The 24325-nt window shown below is 39.5% G+C and overlaps 2 protein-coding genes across 5 annotated transcripts in view; one reads left to right on the top strand and one right to left on the bottom strand.

The window, feature by feature from the left end:
- The window catches only part of FANCI (FA complementation group I), a 29362-nt gene extending 5401 nt beyond the window's left edge, over positions 1–23961 (top strand). For all 3 annotated transcript variants that reach the window (XM_087972752.1, XM_087972754.1, XM_087972753.1), the window contains 31 exons: positions 2359–2482; positions 2614–2699; positions 2811–2943; positions 3060–3152; positions 3319–3455; positions 4044–4224; positions 5213–5300; positions 6026–6156; positions 7465–7535; positions 7874–7988; positions 9446–9568; positions 10039–10107; positions 11505–11606; positions 11861–12043; positions 12530–12651; positions 12730–12894; positions 13389–13568; positions 14004–14170; positions 14302–14384; positions 14648–14764; positions 15402–15453; positions 15940–16067; positions 16560–16628; positions 16770–16860; positions 18183–18367; positions 19496–19552; positions 19690–19749; positions 20206–20283; positions 20957–21052; positions 21527–21643; positions 23039–23961. In XM_087972752.1, the coding sequence (XP_087828878.1) occupies positions 2359–2482; positions 2614–2699; positions 2811–2943; positions 3060–3152; positions 3319–3455; positions 4044–4224; positions 5213–5300; positions 6026–6156; positions 7465–7535; positions 7874–7988; positions 9446–9568; positions 10039–10107; positions 11505–11606; positions 11861–12043; positions 12530–12651; positions 12730–12894; positions 13389–13568; positions 14004–14170; positions 14302–14384; positions 14648–14764; positions 15402–15453; positions 15940–16067; positions 16560–16628; positions 16770–16860; positions 18183–18367; positions 19496–19552; positions 19690–19749; positions 20206–20283; positions 20957–21052; positions 21527–21643; positions 23039–23101 (3466 nt within the window). In that variant the 3' untranslated portion in view covers positions 23102–23961. The remainder of the gene's footprint in view (positions 1–2358; positions 2483–2613; positions 2700–2810; positions 2944–3059; positions 3153–3318; positions 3456–4043; positions 4225–5212; positions 5301–6025; positions 6157–7464; positions 7536–7873; positions 7989–9445; positions 9569–10038; positions 10108–11504; positions 11607–11860; positions 12044–12529; positions 12652–12729; positions 12895–13388; positions 13569–14003; positions 14171–14301; positions 14385–14647; positions 14765–15401; positions 15454–15939; positions 16068–16559; positions 16629–16769; positions 16861–18182; positions 18368–19495; positions 19553–19689; positions 19750–20205; positions 20284–20956; positions 21053–21526; positions 21644–23038) is intronic.
- POLG (DNA polymerase gamma, catalytic subunit) overlaps positions 23168–24325 on the bottom strand; it is a 29992-nt gene continuing 28834 nt past the window's right edge. For both annotated transcript variants that reach the window (XM_026681853.2, XM_087972756.1), the window contains exon 23: positions 23168–23547. In XM_026681853.2, coding sequence (XP_026537638.1) covers positions 23483–23547 — 65 coding nt within the window. In that variant the 3' untranslated portion in view covers positions 23168–23482. The remainder of the gene's footprint in view (positions 23548–24325) is intronic.

The raw sequence follows: 24325 nt of genomic DNA, 5'->3' as shown, positions 1-24325 counted from the left end.
ATATTTATACTTTTGTCTGTTCTGTTTCAATTTCACATTATCTTTTCTCATTAAACAAATTTTCTCCTGTAGTTACTAATTGGAGTATGACACCTTTATATCTTTTAATTACATCCATTCAACTCTTATTTAAACTTCAATATATACCTTAAGTTTATGACCTTCAATATAATATATAATACATAACTTCCAATCGAATTCTGCTTGGTACATTCTTATAATACACGCTATATTCTTTAAAAAAAGAAAGAAAGATTGTAAATATATGTAATTATAAACCCTCATTCCATTCCAGTTCTGTTCTATCATTAATAATCATTAAAATCTTAACATCTTTAACACTTCTTTTCAATTAAATATCATACTTCCTTAAAAACACACATAATCTCCATAATTAATTTTTCCCTTATTTTTCTTCACATATGTTTTATAAATCATTAAATATACCTTTTGTTACATTTATTTATTGACAAGCATTCCATTGAATTACGATAGCTATTTTATCAGACATTTTAATCATACATTGTTTCATATTTTCTAAAATTATTTCTGCTTCTAATATAACCATACTATCTTATGTACCTTTGCAGAATCCCTTTTTCCATTAAGTTTTCACCCATTATCTCTAAATAGGCCCTGTTTCTCTATATTTAGCTTCTGTCCTTTATAACTTCTTTTCCTTTCTTTCTTCCCTCTCATCTTCTCCCTCCCCTTTTTACCCCCTTGTCTCTCCAGTTCTAATTCTCTCTTCTGCATTTCCCTCTTCTGTTGCTTTCTGATTTTATACTTATTTTTCACTCTATATTTTTTTTTTTTGGGGGGAGTTGTTTTTCCCAATCTTAAAACTTTCCATTCTCTTTCCCCCTTTCCTTTTTTCCCCCATCTAAGATTACTTGTTCATTAAAGGTGGCTTCTTCTTTGTCGCAATCTTCTTGTTCTGCAGGCATTTCTTGTTGTTTCTCATAATTCTAAATCTCCATTTCTAAAAACTGAAATACGAAGCCAAAAGAACCTCTCCCTTCTTGTGCATCTTCTTTGTACTTTTTAAGTTCCATTTTCAGTTCTTCTAAAAGTGGAGCCATTTTAAACAGTTTTAAACAACCACCCGATTGATTTTAGTCATTCAAAACAATAACCAAGAATCCAGAAATCATCAAGTAATCCAGATAGTCCCGAGTTATATCTTCTTATTTCTTTTTCGACTTTCTCTTCCTGGGGTTTTTGTTGCAATATTTCAGTTATAATGTATCTTTTGGAAGTCTTGTTGAGATTTTGCTGTAAGTTCTTTTTTAATTCCAGGCAGTCTCCTCCCTTCCAGATCTTACCCTTTTATTCTTTTTCTTTCCTTTCCTGTTTTCAAAAGCTTTTAATTATCCAGAAATCTTTATTATCCCTTTGACTTTTTATTTTCAGCATTAAATGCCTATTGATGTCAAAGTGGATTTTTTTCCCAATTTCTTACTTAAGTCTCTTAACTGTCAGTATAGGAAAAGGAGAAAACCAAATCTTTTCCCTTTTCTCTCTCCTTCGCAGCTTAAAAATCTTCTTAGGGAACAATGTTATTGTTTTGTAACAGTTTCAATTCCAGGGTACCTTATTTGTTGCTTTTGCTGTTTGACCCGGTCAACCAAAACTTTCTCTTCTTATCTTCCTCCTGCACATTCTTTTCCGGTCGAGTTCTTCTTTGTGGTGGCCATTTCTGACCACCGCTGCAACCGCCTTCGGGAAAGGGAGTAATGGCCAGCTGGGGAAGAGAGATGCGGCTCTCCTCAACCCTGCTGGCAGTCTCCCCCCTCTTCACCACCTCTACGGGGTGGCTTAGCCCCGAAACCAGCCGGCTCGGGGCGCTCCAGCGGCGAGCACGGATCGAAGCCTCGCAGAGACGAGGTTTCGGTCTGTCGCTGAAGAAGCTCAAACCGGAAGTCCAGTTGATATTATCTTTCATTGGCTGGATCCCTGTACTGTGTTAACTTACAGCTTTGTTTTAACTTTGGTTTGTGATTAAACCACAACAATCCATTATTTGAGTCATGCTTTGCAATCCATAGTACCCCAATTTATAGGATTTAGTGAGCCAAAAATCAACCAAAATATCATGTGTAATGTATGCCACATAGAATTGTTATAGAGCTGGGCAGTCTCACAAAATTGATAAATTAACCTAGTCTTCACTTCAGCTGACTCAGGTTTATTGCGAAGATTAACTGAAAAGAAGAGAACCAGTTTTGTTCCTTTGAAGAAAGCCAATGTATAATAATATATACATAAATAAATGTATGTATTAGTTTGCATCTTCTGATGTAAATGTGATGCTATCTTCTGAAAAGGCACAGATCTGTCTTTTGTTTCACTATGCAGGGATGTTCCATTGAGTAAAGAAGAATTGCAATTTGTGGTAGAAAAGATCTTAAGAATGTTCTCAAAGTTAGATCTCCAGGAAATCCCACCTTTAGTGTATCAGCTGTTGCTACTTTCTTCAAAGGTAATGCTTTTGGGGAAATTGCCTTCCCAAATTTTCTAATATCATAGTTTCACGGCTCGGAGGAATTATCCCGTTTACCCAAAGATTTGGCAATACGGGTCATGTAACACAGTTATCTCATAACTTCTCAGGGTAGCAAGAAAAACATTTTGGAAGGGATTGTCAACTTTTTCAACCAGATGGATAAAAAGCAAAAAGAAGAGCAGAGAGATTCAAAGTAAGTCGTTTTTCTCATGTTCTCGATTTGAAGTTGTGACCATCTATTGCCCTTTGTTGAAGCAGACTTATTGCCTTCGCTTCTTATTACAAGCGAAATTCAATCTTCCAGATCCCTGGAACTTGAAGAAGCTACAGTGCCCTTAGAACAACTCCGCCACGTGGAAGGCACCATCATTCTGCATGTTGTCCTAGCGATAAATCTGGACCATGATCTAGGAAAGGAGCTAATAAAATACTTAAAGGTATATTAAATGAAGAGTTAAGAGACTGAGGTGATCTTGGGCAAGCAATATGGCATTATTTCTTTGTAAATAGGAAGTCCTCTTAAATTGCTTTGCATTGTTTTGATGCCTCTTAGACAGAGCAGCAAGGAGATCCTAGCAAAGCCCTTTGCCCCTTCAGTGTGACCATTCTGCTTTCAATGGCCAGAATACACCGATTTAAAGAACAGGTATGTCCGTCTTTCTAGATTTTGAGGGTTTCTCACAGTCAATTACAGAAAACTTGGTCATGCTGCCATATTTAGTTATGCTTGTTCTGTACTGAATATGCTGAATTCTTCCCTTCAAGACACTGATCGAAGGAAGTCCTAATTGCTCATTCTCATGGTATTTTAGATATTTGACTTTCTGAAAACGTCAGTTATGAAAACTTTCAAGGACAAACAGTTTCTTCAGGGCTCCAGGTTTCTACAGGATTTAGCTCCTCTGCAGTATGATGTATCTGACATGTTTTTGGAAGTTGTAGCAAACAGGTGAGTTACTACAACAGCCTGTCAGTTGAGAGCAATTAATGCAAGGAATTTTACCTTTTCCTCCTGCTAAACCTGGAAGCTTTGTAAACGAACCACATTTATTATAAGAACTTTAAAATACAGGTGTAGAATCCCTTCATTGTGCTGTTGTCAGGATTCTGGCAATCGCTCTAATTAAATCTTGATTCTCGAGCCAAACTTCAAAAAACATCAAAGGATTTATTAGAGGTGACATACTGGCACTGCCCTGTGTGAAGCCAACTCTGGCATACTTAATTTACAGTCACCTGTGACCCTGTTTCCCCCCTCCCATCTGGGTGTCTCATAAACCAGATTCTCCAATTGAGCACATTCATGGGCTGGGTGTCATCATTCACATTCCCCAATTAAATATATTCATGGACAAAAACTGGTATTTTAGTTACAATCTTTTAAAGATAAGAGTTGGAATGTACTTTCGCTTTCAACTGCTCTTCCAGATTCCCTTCCTTCCCACCCACCCCTTTTTATGGCAACTACTAAAACAGGCATAGGAATATTTTATGAGTTGACAGCTGTTTTCTTTTCTCTCTCTCTCCTCCCATGCAGCGTGTTTGGTTGGGATCATGTGACTCAGGGTCTGGTAGAACTTGGGTTTATCCTGATGGACTCTTATGGGCCAAAAAGGCCTTTTGGAGGTAAAGCCATGGAAAGTAACCATATTCTGCCCAAAACTCCAGCCCAGCAAGTGTGTAAATTGGGAGCTGATATCCTCTTGGAAACTTTCAAGGTAATGTAAAGATGGAATTGTGTGACGCTGTAGATATAATATTAAGATTTTTTTTTCTTCTGCTGATATAGGATTTCTTCAAATTCTTATGATAGACATATTTCTAGACTGTCTTTAAAGGCGAAACTGAAGCTGTTTTGATACGTTTTTCCTTCTCAAATTAATTTTTTTTAAAAAATTTTTTTAACCCTGCCTCTTACTACCTGCGGGAAACAGGAAACAACAAAAGGAGCAAGCCTTTGCATGAGATTTAGTTCAGGGCAAATCTGTTAATGGAGTGGGCTAAGGGTACAGCTTGTTTTTTTGCTTTTAGGTATAAAGCCAACTTTCATTCATAAATACTATTTAAATAGTTAAAACATGAGGGTAACCTACAGTGGTGGGATTCAAATTTTTTTACTACTGGTTCGGTGGGCGTGGCTTGGTGCGCGTGGCATGGCTTGGTGGGCGTGGCAGGGGAAGGATACTGTAGAATCTCCATTCCCTCCCCACTCCAGGGGGAAGGTTACTGAAAAATTCCCATTCCCTCCCCACCCCGCTAACCTGCTTTCCAGCTCTGTTCTCCTGTGCAGGGCAACCAAAGAAGACACATCCAATCAGCTGGGACTTGATGGGAGGCAGAGAATAGATGGGGGCGGGACCAGTCAGAGGTGGTATTTGCTGGTTCTCCGAACTACTCAAAATTTCCGCTACTGGTTCTCCAGAACTGGTCAGAACCTGCTGAATATCACCCCTGGGAATACCACCTCTACTACCTGGGAAAGTAAAACTAATATATCACACCACCACAGAGAAGCCCAGAGATGCATCGAAGTGCTTATAGATGCATTTTTCTGTGCTTATCAGTAGGATTGGGGAGTAAACATATTTGGGGCTTCCTGGTAAAGCAGTCAACCAATGTAGCACAACTTCCAAAGCCTATAGCATTTCTCTTGCAACTAGATGGAGAAACCTTGCATTCTTTTTTAAAAAATACCCTGTCTTCCAGGTACATGAACCAATCAGAAGTGAAATTCTAGAGCAAATCCTGAACAGAGTGGTCACAAATGCAGGCGTTCCCATCACCCACTTCATAGGTAACTTTTGAACTCACAGCCTCCTGATTGTGAGGTGAGAGCTCCACCTCTAGGCCACTGCACCACTCAAGCTTCCAGTACACTATCTCAAGAAAAATTCATCAGCCAGGAATTTCCCCAGGCTCCTGACTTAAAAAAGCAAATGATAGTTGGGAAAGAGTATTTCTATACTGCATGAAACCATAACGGCTTACTCAGCAAGCCATGATGATGTAAATAATTCCTCTGCCATATATGAATTCAAGAAGATACTGATTTCAAGATTATTATTAGTTGATTTTCATCAAGGCCAAGTAGGCTATGTACCCATGTTTTCTGATCTCAGTAGGACATGTTAAAAGGGCCTGTTAACCCTTTAACATAGCAAAACAAGCAGGGGCTTGAGGAAAAGTAGTGAATCAATCCTCTTCTTTAATCTATGAACTTGAATTGAATACTTTATGTTGGCCAAGTGTGATTAGACATGCAAGGAATTTGTCTCCAGTACAGAAGCACTCGGTATACATGCAAAGCAACAGAGAGAATAATACCAATCATAGGAAGAAGTAAAGAAGATGATAAAAAGGATAAATAATACTACAGCCACACTACATGGGTATTACACAGAACTGCAAATAAACATGTATCTGCCTTCCTTTTTGAAAGGATGTGCTTAGTCAGAGCATCCTGTCCTTTTCCGTACCAGATGCCACAGCTTTGAATGTTCTCTCTTCCTTTCTTTGCAGACTTATTGTCCAGCATAATTCTATCTGCTCCTCTTGTCCTCCAGAATTCTTCCTCTAATGTTACAGAAGCTTTTGAGCATTTATCTTTCCTCCCTCTTGACACAGTTCAAGGGTTTCTCAAGGCTGTACAGGTAAATGTAACATTATAAATATGTAGTTGCTCAAAAAGGGGTACTTTTAAAAACACTATAGATCAGGGGTCCCCAACCACCGGGCCGCGGACCGGTACCGGGCCGTGGAGCACTCTGTACCGGGCCGCAAAGAAAATAAAATAAAAAAAATGGCGGCTTTCTTCGCCTTCGGTGAATGCTGCTGGGATCAGGGATCAAGGACACAAATGAAAGAAGGGGAGGGAGGAAGCAACCAAAGCCTGTCCTGCTCTCCGGCTCAGCAGCTTCGGTTTCCTCCCGCCTCGTTCCTCTCTCAGTCGCTCTCTCGCTCCTCCACCAGCCCAGGAAGAAACTGCTTCAAAGGAGCCGGCAGGGTGGCTTTTCCTGTGGGCGCAGCTCCCCCGAAGCGCCCGTTCACCCCCACCCCGCCGCCAATCAATCCAGGTTCAATCCAGTGCTCCGTTCTGCCTGCCTGCCTGCCTTCGTTTGTTTCGGAGCAGCTTCGGCTGAGAATAATAACTATTCGCCTCTTTTTATCAGCCAAGCTGCTCCGAAACAACCAGAAACGCAGGCAGGCAGGCAGGCAGAACGGAGCACTGGATTGAACCGCCAGCACGGGCGGGGTGGGTGGGGGGGGTGAACGGGCGCTCAAGGAGCTGCGGCGACAGGAAAAGCCACCCCGGCTTCTTTGAAGCAGTTTCTTCCTGGGTTGGATGTTAGAGGTCCATCGTAGCTCTGAATGATCCCTAAACAAGGACTACAGGAGCTTCCTAGGGAAAACACACTGACTAAATGCTCCTCATTCAATTCCTGTTTTCACCAAACAGAGATAAGATAAACATCTGCATGAAATTTTGTAGCTACACAGCTGGGCAAGACCTAGAACTAGAGAGACTGCAGTCAGGTGTCTTTAAGGCTAGTTGTAGGGTAAACAAAGTTTTGGGAATGGAAAATAGAATCCCCCCCCACCCCGCTGGTCCTTGAAAAAGTGTTTCTGCTTGAAACTGGTCCCTGGTACAAAAAAGGTTGGGGACCACTGCTATAGATAATTAGAAACGCAAAAGCGTAGTTGGACCAAAAACGAATCTTTAATCACTCAGGTTTTTTTTTCCTTCTCCCACCCATACAGAAAAGGCCCAAAGTAGCTTATGAAACTTTTTTTTTTTGGTATTGTGATAGTTTTAAGATGGTGTATCAAGTCAAGACGCATGTCAAAATCTTCCCTTTCTATCATATTCTTGTTGAGTTTCCAAGCTGCCGTTTCCTTCTCAGAAATCCCTTGCTTATCAAGCCTGTCACACTCAAGTCTACCACATTTTTTTCCCCCAGCCTTTGCTCAAAATAAGTATGACCTTGAGGGACTCCCTGATCCTTGTTCTTCGCAAATCTATGTTCTCTGGGTAAGCTCTGTTCGTTTTCTGAAAATGTATTCCATGTTTGTTGATTTCCCCCTGCACACATACGTGCAAACACTTTTTAAAAAAAGTAAAACTCAGGAGAACTGTTTGATCGCTTTTATCTCAAAAAATGTTTCCTCGAAGAGTAAAATTTTCCAAAAAGTATGATTGATGGTTTCCAGACCTTAAATCTCTCTGACAAGGAAAGTTAACAAATGTTCATGTTTTTTGTAAATTATCTGTTAGGTTTTGGTGGTGAATAAGTAGCCCATTATTCTTATAAATTTTCGTCCTAAGGTTGAGAAGCACTACCTTAAATTCGCCTTTTCTCTTGATTGCAGACAGCTAGATGCCCGCAAGTCCGCAGTTGCTGGATTTTTGCTCCTCTTGAAAAATTTTAAGGTTCTGGGGAGTTTGTCCTCTTCCCAATGCAGCCAAGCAATTGGAGCCAGTCAGGTAAAAAAAAAAGTGGGGGGGGGCACTGGTTCCAGCATGTTTCACTAGCTCTTCTGCAGATTCTTGGTTTGATCTGAAGCACCAATGCATATACTGGAAGGGATGTGTTTGAGAAATGATAGGAACAGCTAATTACAATGAACTAACCCATGGATTCAAACTATCCAGTATTCCAAATGTCTACATTTTGAGCAATGGCACTTTGAGCAATTCCAGAAATGGCTACAGAGTCCCTGGGAGTCAGGCGTATTATTATTGTATGTATTATTAGTATGTATAAATGTATAGTATGTATAAATGTATTATTAGTATTTAGTTTAGTTTACTTTATTGTCATTACACTTCATACAGCGAAATCAAACACCATCTTCAGTGCACATCATGATCATGAAAATAAACACAAACACACATCCTTCACACTCCACGGATTGCACTGAAAACTCGCAACACCATACCATCACTGCACTATACAGTAGAATTCAAAAAAGCTACTGCCCTGGGATAGAAGCTGTTTTTCAGCCCATTTGTCCTTGTTTTTATTATCTTGTACCGTCTGCTAGATGGTAATAGTTCAAAAAAAGGGTTCCCAGGATGAGATGGATCTTTGAGAATGTTTTGAACTTTCTTAAGGCAGCGGGAGCTATAAAGCTCTTCCAAAGAGGGGAGAGGGCAACCAATGATCTTCTGGGCAATGACGTTAACCCTCTGAGTTAGGCTGATAGAGTGGTGCGGTGGCCTAGAGATGGAGCTCTTGCCTCACAATCAGAAGGCTGTGAGTTCGATCCTACGTAGGTAGAGGCAGATATTTCTCTCTCCCTGAGAATATATCTGCTGAACAAAACACCACATTGGCAACAGGAAGGGCATCCGGCCACTGAAACACTCTGCTTGCTCCATTCAAGTTGCCCAGACTCCACCCTGCAAGGGATTATGGGGTTGTTAAATGAAGATGATGATCAAGTTAGGCTGATTTCGTAGGTTTACAGAACAAAGTGTTTCTGTGTCCAGCAGGGTTTGACATGTATAGGATTCGGTCCATAGAACAGGAGTACAACAGTTCATTTAGTGGCTGTTGGAAGTTAAAACGGCACTGAAAAAAATGACTTATGACCGTTTTTCAGACTTACCACCATTGCACTATGATCAAAATTCACATGATCAAAATTCAGGCACTTGACACCTATATATGACGGTTGCCCAAGATCATGTGATCACCTTGTGTGACCTTCTGACAAGCAAAGTCAATGGGGAAGCCAGATTCCCTTAAACAACAGTTTGACTAGTTTAACAACTGAAGTGATTCACTTAACAACTGTGAGGGCTTTAAGAAAGGATGTAAAAGGAGGCAAAATTCACTTAATAACAAATGCCTTAGCAACAGAAATGTTGGGCTCAGTTGCGGTTGTAAGTCGAGGACTACCTGTACAGAGATTTCCATGACCGCTCCTTCCTTCCAGGTCCAAGTAGATGTCCACGCCCGCTATAATGCGGCAGCCAATGAGGCCTTTTGCTTAGAGATCCTAGGCAGCCTGAGACGATGCCTGAGCCAGCAGGCTGATGTCAGACTCACCCTCTATGAGGTAAGGAGAGCTCCCTTTGGCATTCAGCTTAATTCTCTAGCATGCCTACATTTCTAGCTATGTCTCAAGTAAACTTACTACTTGCAGAATACAGAATAACAGAGTTGGAAGGGCCCTCGGAGATCTTCTAGTCCAACCCCCTGGTCAAGCAGGAGACCCTACCATTTTAGACAAACGTTTGTCCAATTTCTTCCTAAAAACCTCCACTGTCGGAGCACCCACAATTTTTGGTGGCAAGCAGTTCCATTGGTTGATTGCTCTCACCGAAATTTCTCCTTAGGTTGCTTCTCTGCTTGGTTAGTTTTCCATCCATTGCTTCTTGTCTTGCCTTCAACTTCTTTAGAGATTAGATTGACCCCTCTCTTCTTTGTGGATGGTGGTACCGTTTCTGCTTGTTCAGTTCTTCTCTGATCACTTTCAAGCTCACTTTTTAAAACAAACAAACAAACAAATTTCATTTGACTTTCCAGGGTTTTTATGACGTCCTGCGCAGAAATTCTCAATTGAGTCATTCCATTTTGGACATGCTTCTCTCACAGGTACAGTAGTGATCAACCATTAGAAGTTGGATTTAAGTGAAATGCTGACCAGACTTTGGGGTCACTCTTTTGAGTCTTGTCTACCCTTGGTTTGGATTGTGGTTCTTGTTCTGACCAAGGCTTCCTGAGACCGTAATTAAACACACGCTTAGCCCAAACCACTCTTGTTTTATTTCAACACTGGGAATTATGTTCATTCCCAGCCTGTAATGAGTCCCAAACAGTCTCTTGAGATAAGCACCCACCTTTATCTCCTTTGAATTGCTGCCAACAACTAAAGTGCCCAATGAACTAGAAAAAAACAACCGAAGTACAAAATCCACACAGAACTTCAAGGATTAATTTGAACAGAATGAACAACTTTGCTTCCTGCAAAGGTATTGTCATCTTTGCCTGACCTTTATCCCTTATGGGAGGGGCAATCACCTCCAAGCCTCACTCCCGAGTCGCCCCTTTTGTCTCAGCTGCTCTTGCCTTCTAGCAGCTCTGCGCACTGGGAACAGGCTCCCCTTGTTCCTCTACCTCGCTGCTGCCAGACTCCGGAGGCTCCGGAGTCAGCACCCCACTCCCAAATGGTCCTGGCCCCATCTCAGCATCAGAGGCAGGACCCTCGTCCGAGTCCTCTCCAGACTCCCTGACTGGTCCCTGTTCTTCCCCACTGTTCGATTCCGCTGCCGTCTGCACAAGCTGCCGGTGAACCACAACAGTTCTGCTTTTGAAGAGAAATTGGATGAGGCCAAATGGCAAACTGTTTTTGCCCCAGAATAGGAATGAAGAAAAAGGATTTACCATGTAGATGGGAAGGAGAAAGAAATATGGATCTAAGTCACTTATTAAACTTCATGAGAGTAATATTTTGAATTTTTACAGCTACTCAAGTGAATATGGAGATTCTCAATCATCCAGGTCATGCTACCCCAAATGTGCTCCCCCCCCCAAAAAAAAGGCACCTGGACTTTTTTTTTCCTTTAAAAACAGTTTGGGTCTCATCCAAAAAGCTTCTTCAGTTTTTTTCAGAAATATAGAAGTTTCTTGAATGAGAAGTGAAATATTTTCAAAGAGAGAAAAAAACTAAGTCCAATTGCCTTTTGGAAGAGCATCTTTGGGACACTCAAGTGAATGGCTGTGTTCTGAAATACATTATCATTCATAGGCAAGTAGCAAAGAAGATTCATCCACCCCAGAATCCATTGAAGGAAATAAAAGCCTGTTTATTCCTGGAAGGAAATGGTGATTGTGACAATCTTTTTGCCCTCGTTTGGCAAATGGTTTCTTCATTCTAATATTTTTAAAAAATCTTTTTAATGGGGGAGTTTTCTCCTCCTCACTGATTATAATCTATAAATAAGAGATTATTTATCATTTAACAAATTAATCTCTTTGGTTTGTTGCAACAGATAAAACAATATTATGAAGCTGAACCAGACCTGCTGCCCCCATTGAAATTAGAAAAATGCATCTTGGCTCAAAGAGATCAAATCTTCTTGCAGGAACCTTTGGTGAGAAAGAAAGAAAAAAGTGGGAGCATTCAGATAGTAGTTTTTTTTAAAAAAAAACACTTGTTTAAAATGTGTATCTGAGTTTGCATTCTGAATCAACAAGAAGATATTGACCTATGTATTATATATATTAGCATATTTTATTCATTGAAGGCAAATGAAATGCAGCTTTTGAAAAAATATTTAAGGTTTGGCTGGCTTGAAGTGAGAAAAGGGCATTTTTCATTCATAGTTTAATGCCACGGTTCCTTCAGGCTCACCTCTTGTGCTGTATTCAACATTGTTTGGCCTGGTATACGAATGTTTTAACTGCGCACCAGCAAGCTGAAGAAGATCAGGAGGACGAGGAGGATAGAAGCTTTCAGCAAGAATTGGATAGGATGTTGGAATCCATCACAAGACGAATGATCAAGAGCGAACTGGAAGATTTTGAGCTGGTAATTGATTCATTTGTTTATTTGTGACATTTCTATGCCACTCTACTCCAAACAGCTCTGTGCAATATGTAGAAAGAAACGGAGATTAAAAACAACAGTAACAATAGTATAAACAATGTAAACCGTAATGTGGAAAAGCAAATGGGAAAGAGATTGAGAGCCGTGGTGGTGCAGACGTTAGAATGCAGTACTGCAGGCTACTTCTGCTGACTGCCGGCTGTCAGCAGTTCGATTCTAACCAGCTCAAGATTGACTCAGCCTTCTATCCTTCCGAGCTGGCTAAAATGAGGAGCCAGATTGTTGGCAGGGAAAATTCTGACTCTGTAAACTGCTTAGAGAGTGCTGTAAAAGCACTGTGAAGCTGTATATAAGTCTAAGTGCTATTGCTATATAAACACTATGAAGCAGTATATAAGTGCTATTGCTATTCAGCAATTTACAAATATTAGAAGTGGCCTTTCTAATTTGCTTGCTTTTGAATGTTAGGATAAATCAGCAGACTTCTCTCAATCAACCGGAGTGGGCTTAAAGAACAACATCTATGCCATTTTAGTGATGGGGATCTGTGAGGTCTTGATTGAATACAACTTTAGTACAGGCAACTACAAGTAAGGAATTGAATTCTTACTTCTAAAGCTTCTGAGCTTTTGAGTTTATATATTTACTTTTGGTAATGTGTGTTGCAGTAAGAACAAGTTTGAAGATGTTTTGAGCCTATTCAAGTGCTACGCAAAACTTTGTGAAATCCTGAAAGAGAAAGTGGGAAAGAACAAACTCTCGTCAACAAGCAAAATTGCCCGAAGTTTCCTATCGATGGGCTTTGTGTGTACTTTACTTACAAGTCTCTTCAGGTAAAAAAAAAAAAAATTAAAGTACTGATCACTGTCTGCGTGTTTTGAAGAATCAAAAGCAGCCAACAGAAATGAGATGGACTAGAAATGGCACTAGAAGTACAGAAATGAGCTATAAAAGCCAGTAATAAACTCAGTCAACATCCATGGATTCAGACATGGCATTTGTATATTTTCATGAGGAGTGGTACGGTAGCCTAGAGGTGAAGTTCTTGCCTCACAATCAGTAGGCTGTGAGTTCGATCCTAGGTAGAGACAGATATTTCTCTCTTTGGGCACAAAGAATATATCTGCTGAACAAAACTCCGCATTGGTGACAGGAAGGGCATCCAGCCATTAAAATCACTTTACTGCCTCTATTCAGTTGCCCAGACTCCATGCCACAAGGGATTATGGGATCATTAAAAGACGATGATTTGTATATTTTCATGCTCTCTCTCTCTCTCTCTCTGTGTTTTACTTACTCAGTCCAGAATTTTCTTCCAACCCATTAGGGACTGTGCCCAAAGCCATGAGGAGAGCCTGGCTGTTCTCCGCTCCAGCACTGAATTCATGCGCTATGCTGTCACTGTAGCATTGCAGAAAGTGCAACAATTGGATGAGACAGGGCAGACAGATGGGCCGGAGGGAGAGAACCCAGGGAAGATGTTCCAGTATCTTTGCAAAATCACTCGGTGAGTTAAAATGCTAAGTAGTCAAGAGGTGTCAGTATTTTAATACTGCTTTTTTTTTGTCTATAAGAGCTGCAGAAATAACATCTAATAGAATCTATATGCATTCTTACCTACTTTTAACAGCTTTTTTTCTTTTGGGAAACGGTATACAGAGTGCAGAAATGGAGTAAAAAATCGTAAGCCAAAAGAAAAATCAGGGTATGAAATAAGAAGAATGAAGGAAACATACTGTAGCTAAATTTGTGCTGCACACACACACACACACACACACACACACACTCCATGCACTTCTCTTCTTGTAAAAACTTCATTTTGATTTGATCTTACTGTTAAAGTTCCTTAAAGGCACCACAAGAAGAGTTTAAAGCAGTATTAAAGATGCATGGATGTTTGGTCTACCTGATCTAATTCTTGACTATCCTCCACTTCCTGTAGAGTCCTCCTTTGGAGATACACCTCAATCCCAACATCAGCAGAAGAATTTGGGAAGAAGGATAAAGGCAAAAGCATCTCGCTGTTATGCTTGGAAGGCCTACTGCGTATTTTTAACACAGTGCCACAACTTTATCCAACCAAAATCTCACAATTCCTCCAGGCTTTGGGTAATTTTGATTCGGCTTCGTTTCCTAACCCAAATTCTATCTCCAGGCGTCCTTTTCACACTGATTTCATGAATTTCTTTTCTGGCTTTTCACTTCTTCTTGGCTGCCATCTTTTCATTTCTCTTTGTTAGATATTGCAAATGAAGAGGATGACGAAGCAGCAGCGGAGGTGAATGTCACTGAGAAAGCTGCCTTCCAGATTCGGCAGTTTCAGGTGAGCTTAAAGCATGTGATGATGACCACTAAGCACTTCCAAGAAATTGGAGCATCACAAGTTTGACAATCAGACAGAAGTCTAATTTTGGAGCATTCTTGAGAAAAGATTCTGTAATAATTCCCAAGGTAATTTTCTCTAGAAAATCTTCCAAGTCCCCTAAACAAGAAATGGGACACTTGGTTCTCAAACCACTAATACCTCCTTCAGATGATTGTACCTTGTTTGTTGTGAGTTTCATCTTTTCCTTTTGCCTTTTTCAGAGATCACTAACAAACCTGCTCAGCAACATAGAAGAAGATTTCAACAGCAAGGAAGCTCTTCTGTTGATCAACATCCTTGTGATGCTCTCCAAACTGTTGGACCCTTCCTCATCCCAGGTATTTATTTGTTTGTGTGGCGGGGTTGTATCCTCTCTTTATTATTTCTACTAATAACTCAAGGTAGTGAACATATCTGATACAATTACCTCCTTGCTATGCTTTCCAGAATGGCAAGGAATTATTGAGTATTATAAAAGAACAATTGATTCATTCTAAAGTTTTTATTCTTTTAGTTGGTTCTTGACTTCAGTTTATACTGAAGTTGTTCTGTTTTCAGTTTTCTTGGTATATTTTATTGTCTAATCTATCTATCTATCTATCTATCTATCTATCTATCTATCTATCTATCTATCTATTATCTATCTATCTATCTATCTATCTATCTATCTATCTATCTTTCATCTACCTACCTACCTATCTTTCATCTACCTACCTACCTACCTACCTATCTATTGAAAACCACAGTTTCCAAAGACCTCTATAATAACTTGTTTCACTTGCTGTTGCTGTGTTAAATGTCAGTGTGGTCATATTACCCTTGCCAAGGCTACCACCTTTTTCAAGACTCTGTTTTAATTGTCTGTTACTCTTTTTATTAATTTTAAGTGGCTGCTCTGAGAGCCTTGTTCCTTGAAAATTGAATTTAACCGACCGAGGAGTAATCAACTAATGAGAAATTGCTTTCTCTCCATAGTTTGTACAGCTGTTATCATGGACAGTGAAGCTTTGCAAGGAAACTAGCTTGGGTAAGTGTTAATTGCTTCAGTGTGAATTTGGGCTGCTCAGTACCTCCATGCAACCAGCGCAGATCGGACATTGGCTGAGCACCTGATATGAGTGAGTGAGCCAGTAGCCTTTTAGCCCCACTTTTAAAGCCAATTATGTTCATGGTGACTACCTCAACGTTTTTGCTAGTGGGAACCAAATTGGAACTTTCAATTATGGATAATCCTGATTAGTGATCATAATTCATTATGACGATGAAAAAAGAGATAGAAGTATGTCTGGTTCCACAATGAACCAATCACTCAGTCTTATTTGAATATACTCAGAGGACTTTATAGCAAAATAAAATAATAAAATAAAATAACATACAAGCCACTAAAATCAGAACAATCGAACTGTGTACAAGAGAGTGATTAGTTTATGCCTCTGAAGATGAGCGAGGCTGGATTAGCCACATTCAGATGTTTTCAAAATTTGTTGATAGAGCTTTTTCTCTTTCTCTGCAGAAGATGCTCCTTGCTGCAAAGGTTTACTCTCTCTGCTTTTCACACTGCATGCTCTTGTTAAAAGCCCAGTCACCGTACTGCGTGATCTTGCCCAAGACATTCATGCTCAGCTGGGAGACATAGACCAGGTGAGGAAGACCAGGTGGACTTTAAGGTTGATGCATTTGCCAGGGCAAAGATAATCTAACATTTTCCCTTTCAAGCTAAGTTGTAATGTGATTTGATACTGGGCATTTGAAGCATGAAGCTAGCTTGCAGCTCAACATATTGTGCCAGTTGCCATGGTTTTACTATATCAATAAGCCATGATTAAAACAACCCATTAGGAACCTGATCAATTTATTTAACCTTTAATGGGATTCTTGAAGTGGCAAATCCTCCCAGTAGAGTTACGTTATAGGGAGAATGGGTGGCATAAAAATGTAATTAATAAGATATTTTTAAAAAAGGAGTTTTGTTCGATTCAAGAGAGATAAAATTCAAATTCTCAACAAAGCTGAGAAAGAAATCTTGGGCCAGTTACTTTAATTCTATCTTTTATAGGGTTGTAGTGAAGATAAGATAGTGGAATAGAAATCAAACATCTGAATTAACACCTCTAATTCTGTTAATATTCACAGGATGTTGAAATGGAACATCAATGTCACTTTGCCATTGTGAACTCAAAGACTGCAGCTCCTACAGCTTGTGTAAGTTATATTGGGATCCAACTTAAAGAATGCAATGACTGAAACATGAATAATGCTACTTTAGAAGAGAGCATTCTACAGCACTTTGCTTGTACTTACGTGGCATTAAGCTGTCTCAACCTCTGTCTCTTTCTCTCTAAGTTAATGGTTTTGAGTCAAGCAGACAAGATCCTTGAAGAGGTAGATTGGCTGATCAACAAGATGAAAAATTATTTGGGATCTGAGGCAGCAGGTAATATTTATGAAGGACCTCTGTGAAATGTTTGGATAATTGCCTGCTTTATGTCAGAAGTGACTGCCATTGTGGAAAGCCAAACTATGACCATTAAAGAAGTCTAAGAGCCTCAACTTTCAAATTAATATAATTAGAACTTTATCTTGGTATTTGCAAAATATGAGCCCCTACTTTTGTCAGATTAAACAAGTAGATAGCAATAGCACTTAGACTTATATACCACTTCACAGTGCTTTCCAGTCCTCTTTAAGCAGTTTACAGAGTCAACATATCGCCCCCAACAATTTGGATCTTCATTTTACCCACCTCAGTGGATGGAAGGCTGAGTCAACCTTGAGCCTGGTGAGCTTTGAACTGCCAAATTTACAGTCAGCCAGCAGTAATTTGCAGTACTGCACCCTAAACACTGTGCCACCATGGCTCATATGATTAGGTATATTAAGATCCTCCTTTTCAGAAGAGATTCCGGCTATACATTTTGACTATAAAGAGAAAAAAAATGTCACAAGGAAAACGTTTGACACCTTTAGGTGGTCAACAGGAATAAAAGATATGAGATAAGGGAGTAGAAATGTGGCTGATCACAAAATTGTGCCAGTTTAATCTTCACGGAGTGAAAGGGAGCCTCCAGATGTGTAGATCAGATCTTCCCTGTTTTCTGAACATTCTGCATAATTTTATTCAGCATTACCACAGCCTATTTTATTCTCTGTTGTTTTTTTTAGTCTAAGAAAGATGCAGTCGAAGATTGATGTTTTCTGACTGGCTTGATCCAATAAACATAATGACAGCCACATGTTGGATCTAATGAATTCTTGTTTTAAAACTTACATAACAGTTTTCCCGTATTTGCTCAAAATAGCAGGAAACTAACCATCGCACCCAATTTTGATGATGAAACAAATATCTCTAAAAATGGAAAAGTTGAGGGATTCAGGGACAAGGAAACCTAGAGTCACAGTCTCTCTTCTACCATGAGTTAGAAGCCTACTTGAACTAAATATGTTTTTTCAGGAGACAACTGGACTTTCTTGTTTTTTTCTTTGAAGACTATCCTATCAGAGCTGAAGACGCTTCTTGGATGAAAAGCAAATTTTTTTTAAAGAAAATCCAGAAAGTCCAGTTGCCTCCTGAAAAAGCATCTTTGGGACAACCATGACCTGGATAACTGAGAATCTCTACAGAACTTTAAGCCTACTTGAACCACATCTTTAAGAGAAAAAAAGATCCTCCCATCCAAAGCAGACAATCCTAGAGCATTCAGACCTTATCATTTGTGACCTGAATGTAACTTTCTCCCTTTTTTTTTTTAAAACTAGAAAATGCCTCTCAAGCCGTAAACCAAACTCAACCTCTAGAGAAGGCTGTTGTTCTACAGCTTGGGACTGCGCTGACCGCCTACCACGAGCTGGTCCAAACAGCCTTACCCACAGGGAGCTGTGTGGACACATTGCTTAGGAGTCTCAGCAAGATGTATGCCATTCTCACAACACTTGTAAAATATGTGAGTGCTACTGACCTGGAAGGGTAAAGACAGAGTTACCAGATTTCCATTATTCAAAGGGAGTTAAAATGTAGACAGTTGTTATGCCGAGAAGTAGGGGGAAACAACTGGTCATGCAGAAAATTCCCATAGGATTATTCCTAAGAAGGTTCTGAATCTAAGTGGTATCTGCCAAAGTTATTCAGACACTAGAATGGAGTTGCCTGCTATAAGGCCCAGGAATAAATATATATATATATATATATATATATATAAGTGAAATCTTGTATTCGGTTTCCGCGTAGTACCACTCACGCATCATTACAAAATCTCCAGAACACTGTAAAGCCTACAAACTTGAAATTTGGCATGTATATTCCTTTTGGCTTCTAGGTGCTCACTAAGAAAGGATTTTTCAAAATGATCATCAGAGCATCGGTATTTCGTATATTATTATTAACATGCTCTGATGCTAAGGAGTTCTACTCTCCCCTCCCCACCTGAAAAGAAATCTGTTCCAAATGCAAAACACAAGCAGAGGAATTTCAGTTTTAGTTTCACAGCAGCAACCAGCTTTAGTAAAGAACAGTTGAGCTAAGCCACGTTTCCAAACAGCCCTCAACTCTCACACACTGGCAGGATGCTAGCCAGATGAATACCGATGGATGCTGGAAGGCAGAGGCACAATTTTCTTCCCCTTATTTTCCTCCCCCAAAACTATGCCCAACCACATAGTTTTGTAGCGAAGCACAGGTATGAGGCTAGTAATATTTATATAAAGACATGTTGATTTGAGTTGGATTAGTGAGAAACAATGTTCCTTACCTGGGGAAAGGGGCAAGATTCTGTTACTCCATCTGCAACAATAACATGTATTCTTGATTGCCTCCCATGCTATTTCTTGGCCTTGCCTACCTCAAACTGTTGACATCAATCTTGAAAACCAATCAGAGTTTCTCTCTATCCCGCCTTATATCAAGCAAAGTAAAGGCAATATTATTCTGAGTTTCTTTCTCACATTGTCCTCTTTCTGGGTAATCTTTTCTCCATGCACCACTGCTCCCTTCCCTAGGCCACGTTCATAGATATTCTTTCACAGTGTAAGACGGTCCTATCACTCAGACACAACCTCCTGCATTTGTCTCCTAGTATCTCCAAGTGTGTCGAAACACAACTGGAGGGATTCCAGGACGATTTGAGAAACTGGTGAGTATTGCTCACCATGCACAATGCCTATCATGATTAGGCACCATTATAAATATCGGGTCAGGCAGAAATGGAGATTCTGTGGAGATCGTAGAAGGGAAACTCTCAGGATAACTATCACTCCTTTGTTTCTACAGGTTAGACTGTCTGGTTCCCACATGACTCCCCAGTGCTATGCCTTCATTACATACGTACAGGTGAGACAATGTGCTCCATTTCTTATTTCTAGTCCCAGATGAAGCTACTATTAACTTACAAAGAGGAGTGCTGACGCAGCAACTTTGTTGAATCAAATTGGATTTGAGTTTGAGCATCACCTGGTAGGGATGGGAAGCTGGTGGCAATCCAAATATATCTGTGGATGTTGCAATATTAAAAGCTGAGGATTAACATTCTATATGAGCCACAGTGGCGCAGTGGTTAGAGTGCAGTACTGCAGGCTACTGACTGCTGGCTGCCTGCAGTTTGGCAGTTCGATCCTCAAGGTTGACTCAGCCTTCCATCCTTCCGAGGTGGGTAAAATGAGGACCCAAAATTGTTGGGGGCAAGAGGCTGATTCTGTCAACCGCTTAGAGACTCATGTACCCAGCTGCTCTATTCCCACCAGACTCATTAAAAATGTGCCTTCCTAATGTAATTTTTGTTTTCTACAGAATGTCCAACGTGAAACCCTGACCTCTGCAATCGAAAAAAAGAAAAAAGACAAAAAGGGAGAGGAATCCGCTGTTATGGTAAGCATGGTTAATTTTTCATATTTATGTAGTTCTTTGAAGCCAGGCTGAATTAAAATTTGATCTTCAATATTTTCTTTCATGTAAATCTTAGGAGTGCGTTTAAACCATTGTCCCACAGTGATTCCTGACATTTTTGCATTCTAAAACATCTAGGAAAAGGAGATATTCACACAACCAGAAACAATTGGTGTGTTTGTGCACAATAAATGTAAGAGAAAATGGGGTGGATTTAACATGGTTGATGCTTGGACAGAAGACTTTATTGTGCTTCTGTCAGCAGAGAGATTCTAGTTACATAAGATGTCTGTGTGAAGATTTGATTCAGTTGAGTGATGGTAATAGTGTAGTTTAGAATATTTAAAATCTTTCCATGTTTCTTATTTGCATAAATGTGAAACTAGTGTAGCCAACAGTATACTGCTTTGTTGCTTCAAAAAAATCCTTCGTAACTAAAACTTGCTTAGCTATTTAATATCATCTGCTCTATTTCGATCTCAAAATACAGTACTTCTTTAATTTGTTCTACTTTTGCTAACTTCTGGCCCATGAAAATTCTTTGTTGGATGCTGTTTGGTGACACTTGTTATGAGATGGGTATAAACAGATAAAATCCTAAACAGTAATAATGTGTTATTTTCTATTAATATGCTCATTTTCTTGGAATCCGTAGGCTAAAGTATTGCGGGAGACTAAACCAATTCCAAACTTGGTTTTCGCCATAGAACAATATGAGAATTTTCTGATCCATCTCTCGAAAAAGTCAAAGGTAAGGTTTAATTTTTCAAATGTAGGAATTCCTTTTTATAATACTGGCAATTATGATATAAGGTAGTGTATCTTTTATGCTGCACTCTGAAGTCTGTGCACTTAATGATACATTAGCCCTGCCTCCAAATTCAAAATGTTAATTATTTTTCAAATGAAAAATAAGCAATTTCAGCTCTTTACCCCACTTCAAAATAACATCTGGTATGTTTTAGGTCCGTTAGAATTCAATGTGATTGAGAAAGGTCTTCGTATGAAGCCCTCTGGTGAAATATTTGTCTCACAAACCAAATTCAAACAGTGTGTTTTTATTCAGATGCGAATTTTTGGTGAAATCATACTTGATCCATACACTTACAGCAACCGTAACTCACATAACCGAAGTGTAAATTTGACTGTGATGACTTTTTTTCAATGCTTTGAATGCTGGTGTAAACATTTTGTAAAACGATTGCCTGACCTCTGGCTGTTCCAGGTTAACCTAATGCAATACATGAAACTAAGTGCTTCCCGGGACTTCCGAATCAATGTATCTACCGTAGAAAATGTCCTACAAGAACAGGATGCGGAGGACGAGCCAGACCAAGATGAGGTCAGTTTGCAGGACAGGTGACCATGTGGTGCCTGGGGTCACCCACCTGCCTCCAAAACTCCCTCCCTTGATGCCTACACACCTCCTTTTAAAAGGTTATTGTCATGATATACAGGTGGTCCTCGATACACAACCACAATTGAGCCAAAAATTTCTGTTCCTAAGCAAGAAGAGTTGTTAAGGGAATTTTGCTCGATTTTACGGCCTTTCTTGCCAGTTGTTAAGTGAATCACTGCTATTGTTAAGTTAGTAACACAGCTGTTAAGTGAATCTGGCTTCCCCATTGACTTTGTTTGTGAGAAGTTTGTAAAAATGCCTTATTCTACTGTAACAGAGAGAGGGGGAAGTCAATGCTTTTTCCTTTCCCTATCTTTCCTCACTTTTCTTCCCCCTCCCTCGTTGTCCTCTTATTTACTTTTGTATTCTGTATTTTACAATACTTTATAACTTAATACAAAATATAAAAGCAAGAAGTTTGCAAAAGGGTCATGTGACCCTGCAACCGTCATAAATATGAACCACTTGCCAAGCACCAAAACTTTAATCCCATTGGGATGCTGCAATGGCCTTAAGTGTGAAAAAAATGATTGTAAGTCCTCTTTCTTCAGTGCCACTGAAGCTTCAAACAGTCACTAAATGAAATGTTTTAAGTCAAGGACTACCTGTACATTGAAAAAGGAGTGTGGCAGAGCACCTTCCAATTTGCAACAATGCAAATTGGGCTCCACAAACGTTCTTGCTGCTGGTAGAGGACAGGGACATTACATTTTGGAAGCCACTTTGTGACTGTTCTCCCACTAAGGCCCCAAACTTTCAAATGTGCTCCTCATCTCCAGGGGTTTTCTTTATAGTCTGATGGAACACACCAAAGGATCCTTATTTTGATGACAGCAGCAATCTATTTCTCTTTAAATTCTCCTTGCGAAGTTTGTATGAGTATCAATCCCATGCGTGCTAACATCAGTTTAAATAATTCTAGTGTCCTGCAGCTTGTTTAAAAACAAACCATTGATGGAACATGGCAACCACTCTAGTAGTCCTGTTCAAAAGTAAAAGGTCAATTCCACACTGCTAGTGTTTGGGAGCAGGAATAAAGACTAGCCATGTTCTTGCTTCCATGAGTACTTTTAATTTAAGAATAAATAAATAAAACAGAATCGCGAAACATTTTGTTGCAGGCTCTCCATCCTTACCATCGTTCTCTTCTGTTTCTTCCCTTGAAACATATCTTAACAAAGGCAAAACAAAAACAAAAAACCCTTCCAAAATGTTTGGGAGATTTGTACAACAGATGTAACTAGTTTGGTTAACTAGCTGATTATACGGCTTGCACTATTTCAGTCATTCGCTGGCTAATGTGGGGTTTTCCATGTGCTCTGTTTTTATTTCTTCCAGAGCATTGCATCTGCCCAGTCAAACACCAGCAGAGAACCCAAGAAAAAAAGACGAAAGAAATGAGAGCTGCCCCTTTTCTTCTCAAATGCCTGGCTTTGCACTGTTTTTAACATCTACAAGGATGCCATCTTTTTCAAATAATCTACAGTTTATTAGAAAAGTGTTTCTTCACCATATCCTTTGCACATAGAATCTTCATGCTTGCAGTATCAGCAACCTGCTGATGATCTGTCCGTGGCCTGTCCCCATAAGGCACATTGAATTTGCACCTTTTCCTTTTGGTCTCTAATCCACCATGTTGGCCATGAGAGCCACAGTCCTTGGAGATGCCTGTTCTCCTCCTTTTGACTTGGAGTAAGAAGAAAAAGCAGATTTCCATGACCAAGAGGTTCTGGAGGATCCCCCTGGGAAGAAGTGTGACCGGTTAGCTTCTAAAATCAAATTTCATTTTCCCTTTTCCAAGGAACCTTTTGTTATTTGAATAAGTTTGTATATATCCAGAGCTTCCCCTGTAAGAAATTAACAAGAATGAAGTTTCAGAGAATCATTTCTGTGCTTATTAAAAACGTACAAAAGTTAAAACTTAATTTGTAAAGATTTGTGTGCTGGAATCTTTGAAGATTTTTGCTCCTAAATACATCCTGGCCCAGGCAGGGGTTTATTTAAGGCAGGAAAGAGCAAGCAGATTAAAACATTTAATTCAAGCTCTCCTTATATTGATCAGAAACTACAGATACTATGAATATATTTAGATAATATGCTAGAGTTGGGGCTTAGCTGAACTTTCTTCATTTACTTTGGCAAAGTATTCCTCTAACAATTCAATAAAATGCATAATGTTGTGTTGGTTTCTTAAACTGTCACATTAGGTACAGCAATTGTTAACCGTGTTTCTGAACATAAACAACTATATACTTTTAAAAGTGCACATTAACTTGGGAAAGCAATTTCAGACAGCCCTGCTATTTGTATGTTCCTTCCATTATTAGAATAGGAGGCTTCTTAAAAAGTAAGTATCTTTCTGTGGAAAAATAAAATAAAATGCTTATATCCTGTTACCCAAATATTCAGGCTCCTTCAATTTAAATGCCTCTCATTTCTACCTAGTCATGCATAAGAGTATCCTGTTCAGTCAGAGAATGTAAGGGAAGATACTATCCTCAGTTAATACTTTCCCTCCCTGTTGCAGAAAACATGATAATTCATGCATGCATTTTGGGTTTCTCCTTAAGGAATACTCCTGAGCAAAGTCTTAATAGCCAAACTGATCCTGAGGATGTCAGAAGC

This window comes from Notechis scutatus, chromosome 11, assembly GCF_049901735.1.
Source record: "Notechis scutatus isolate UNSWTSFEM ecotype Mainland chromosome 11, rNotScu1.2, whole genome shotgun sequence".
NCBI lineage: Eukaryota > Metazoa > Chordata > Lepidosauria > Squamata > Elapidae > Notechis > Notechis scutatus.
The sequence above is the reverse complement of the archived record's forward strand: the minus strand, read 5'-3'. Positions and strand labels throughout refer to the sequence as shown.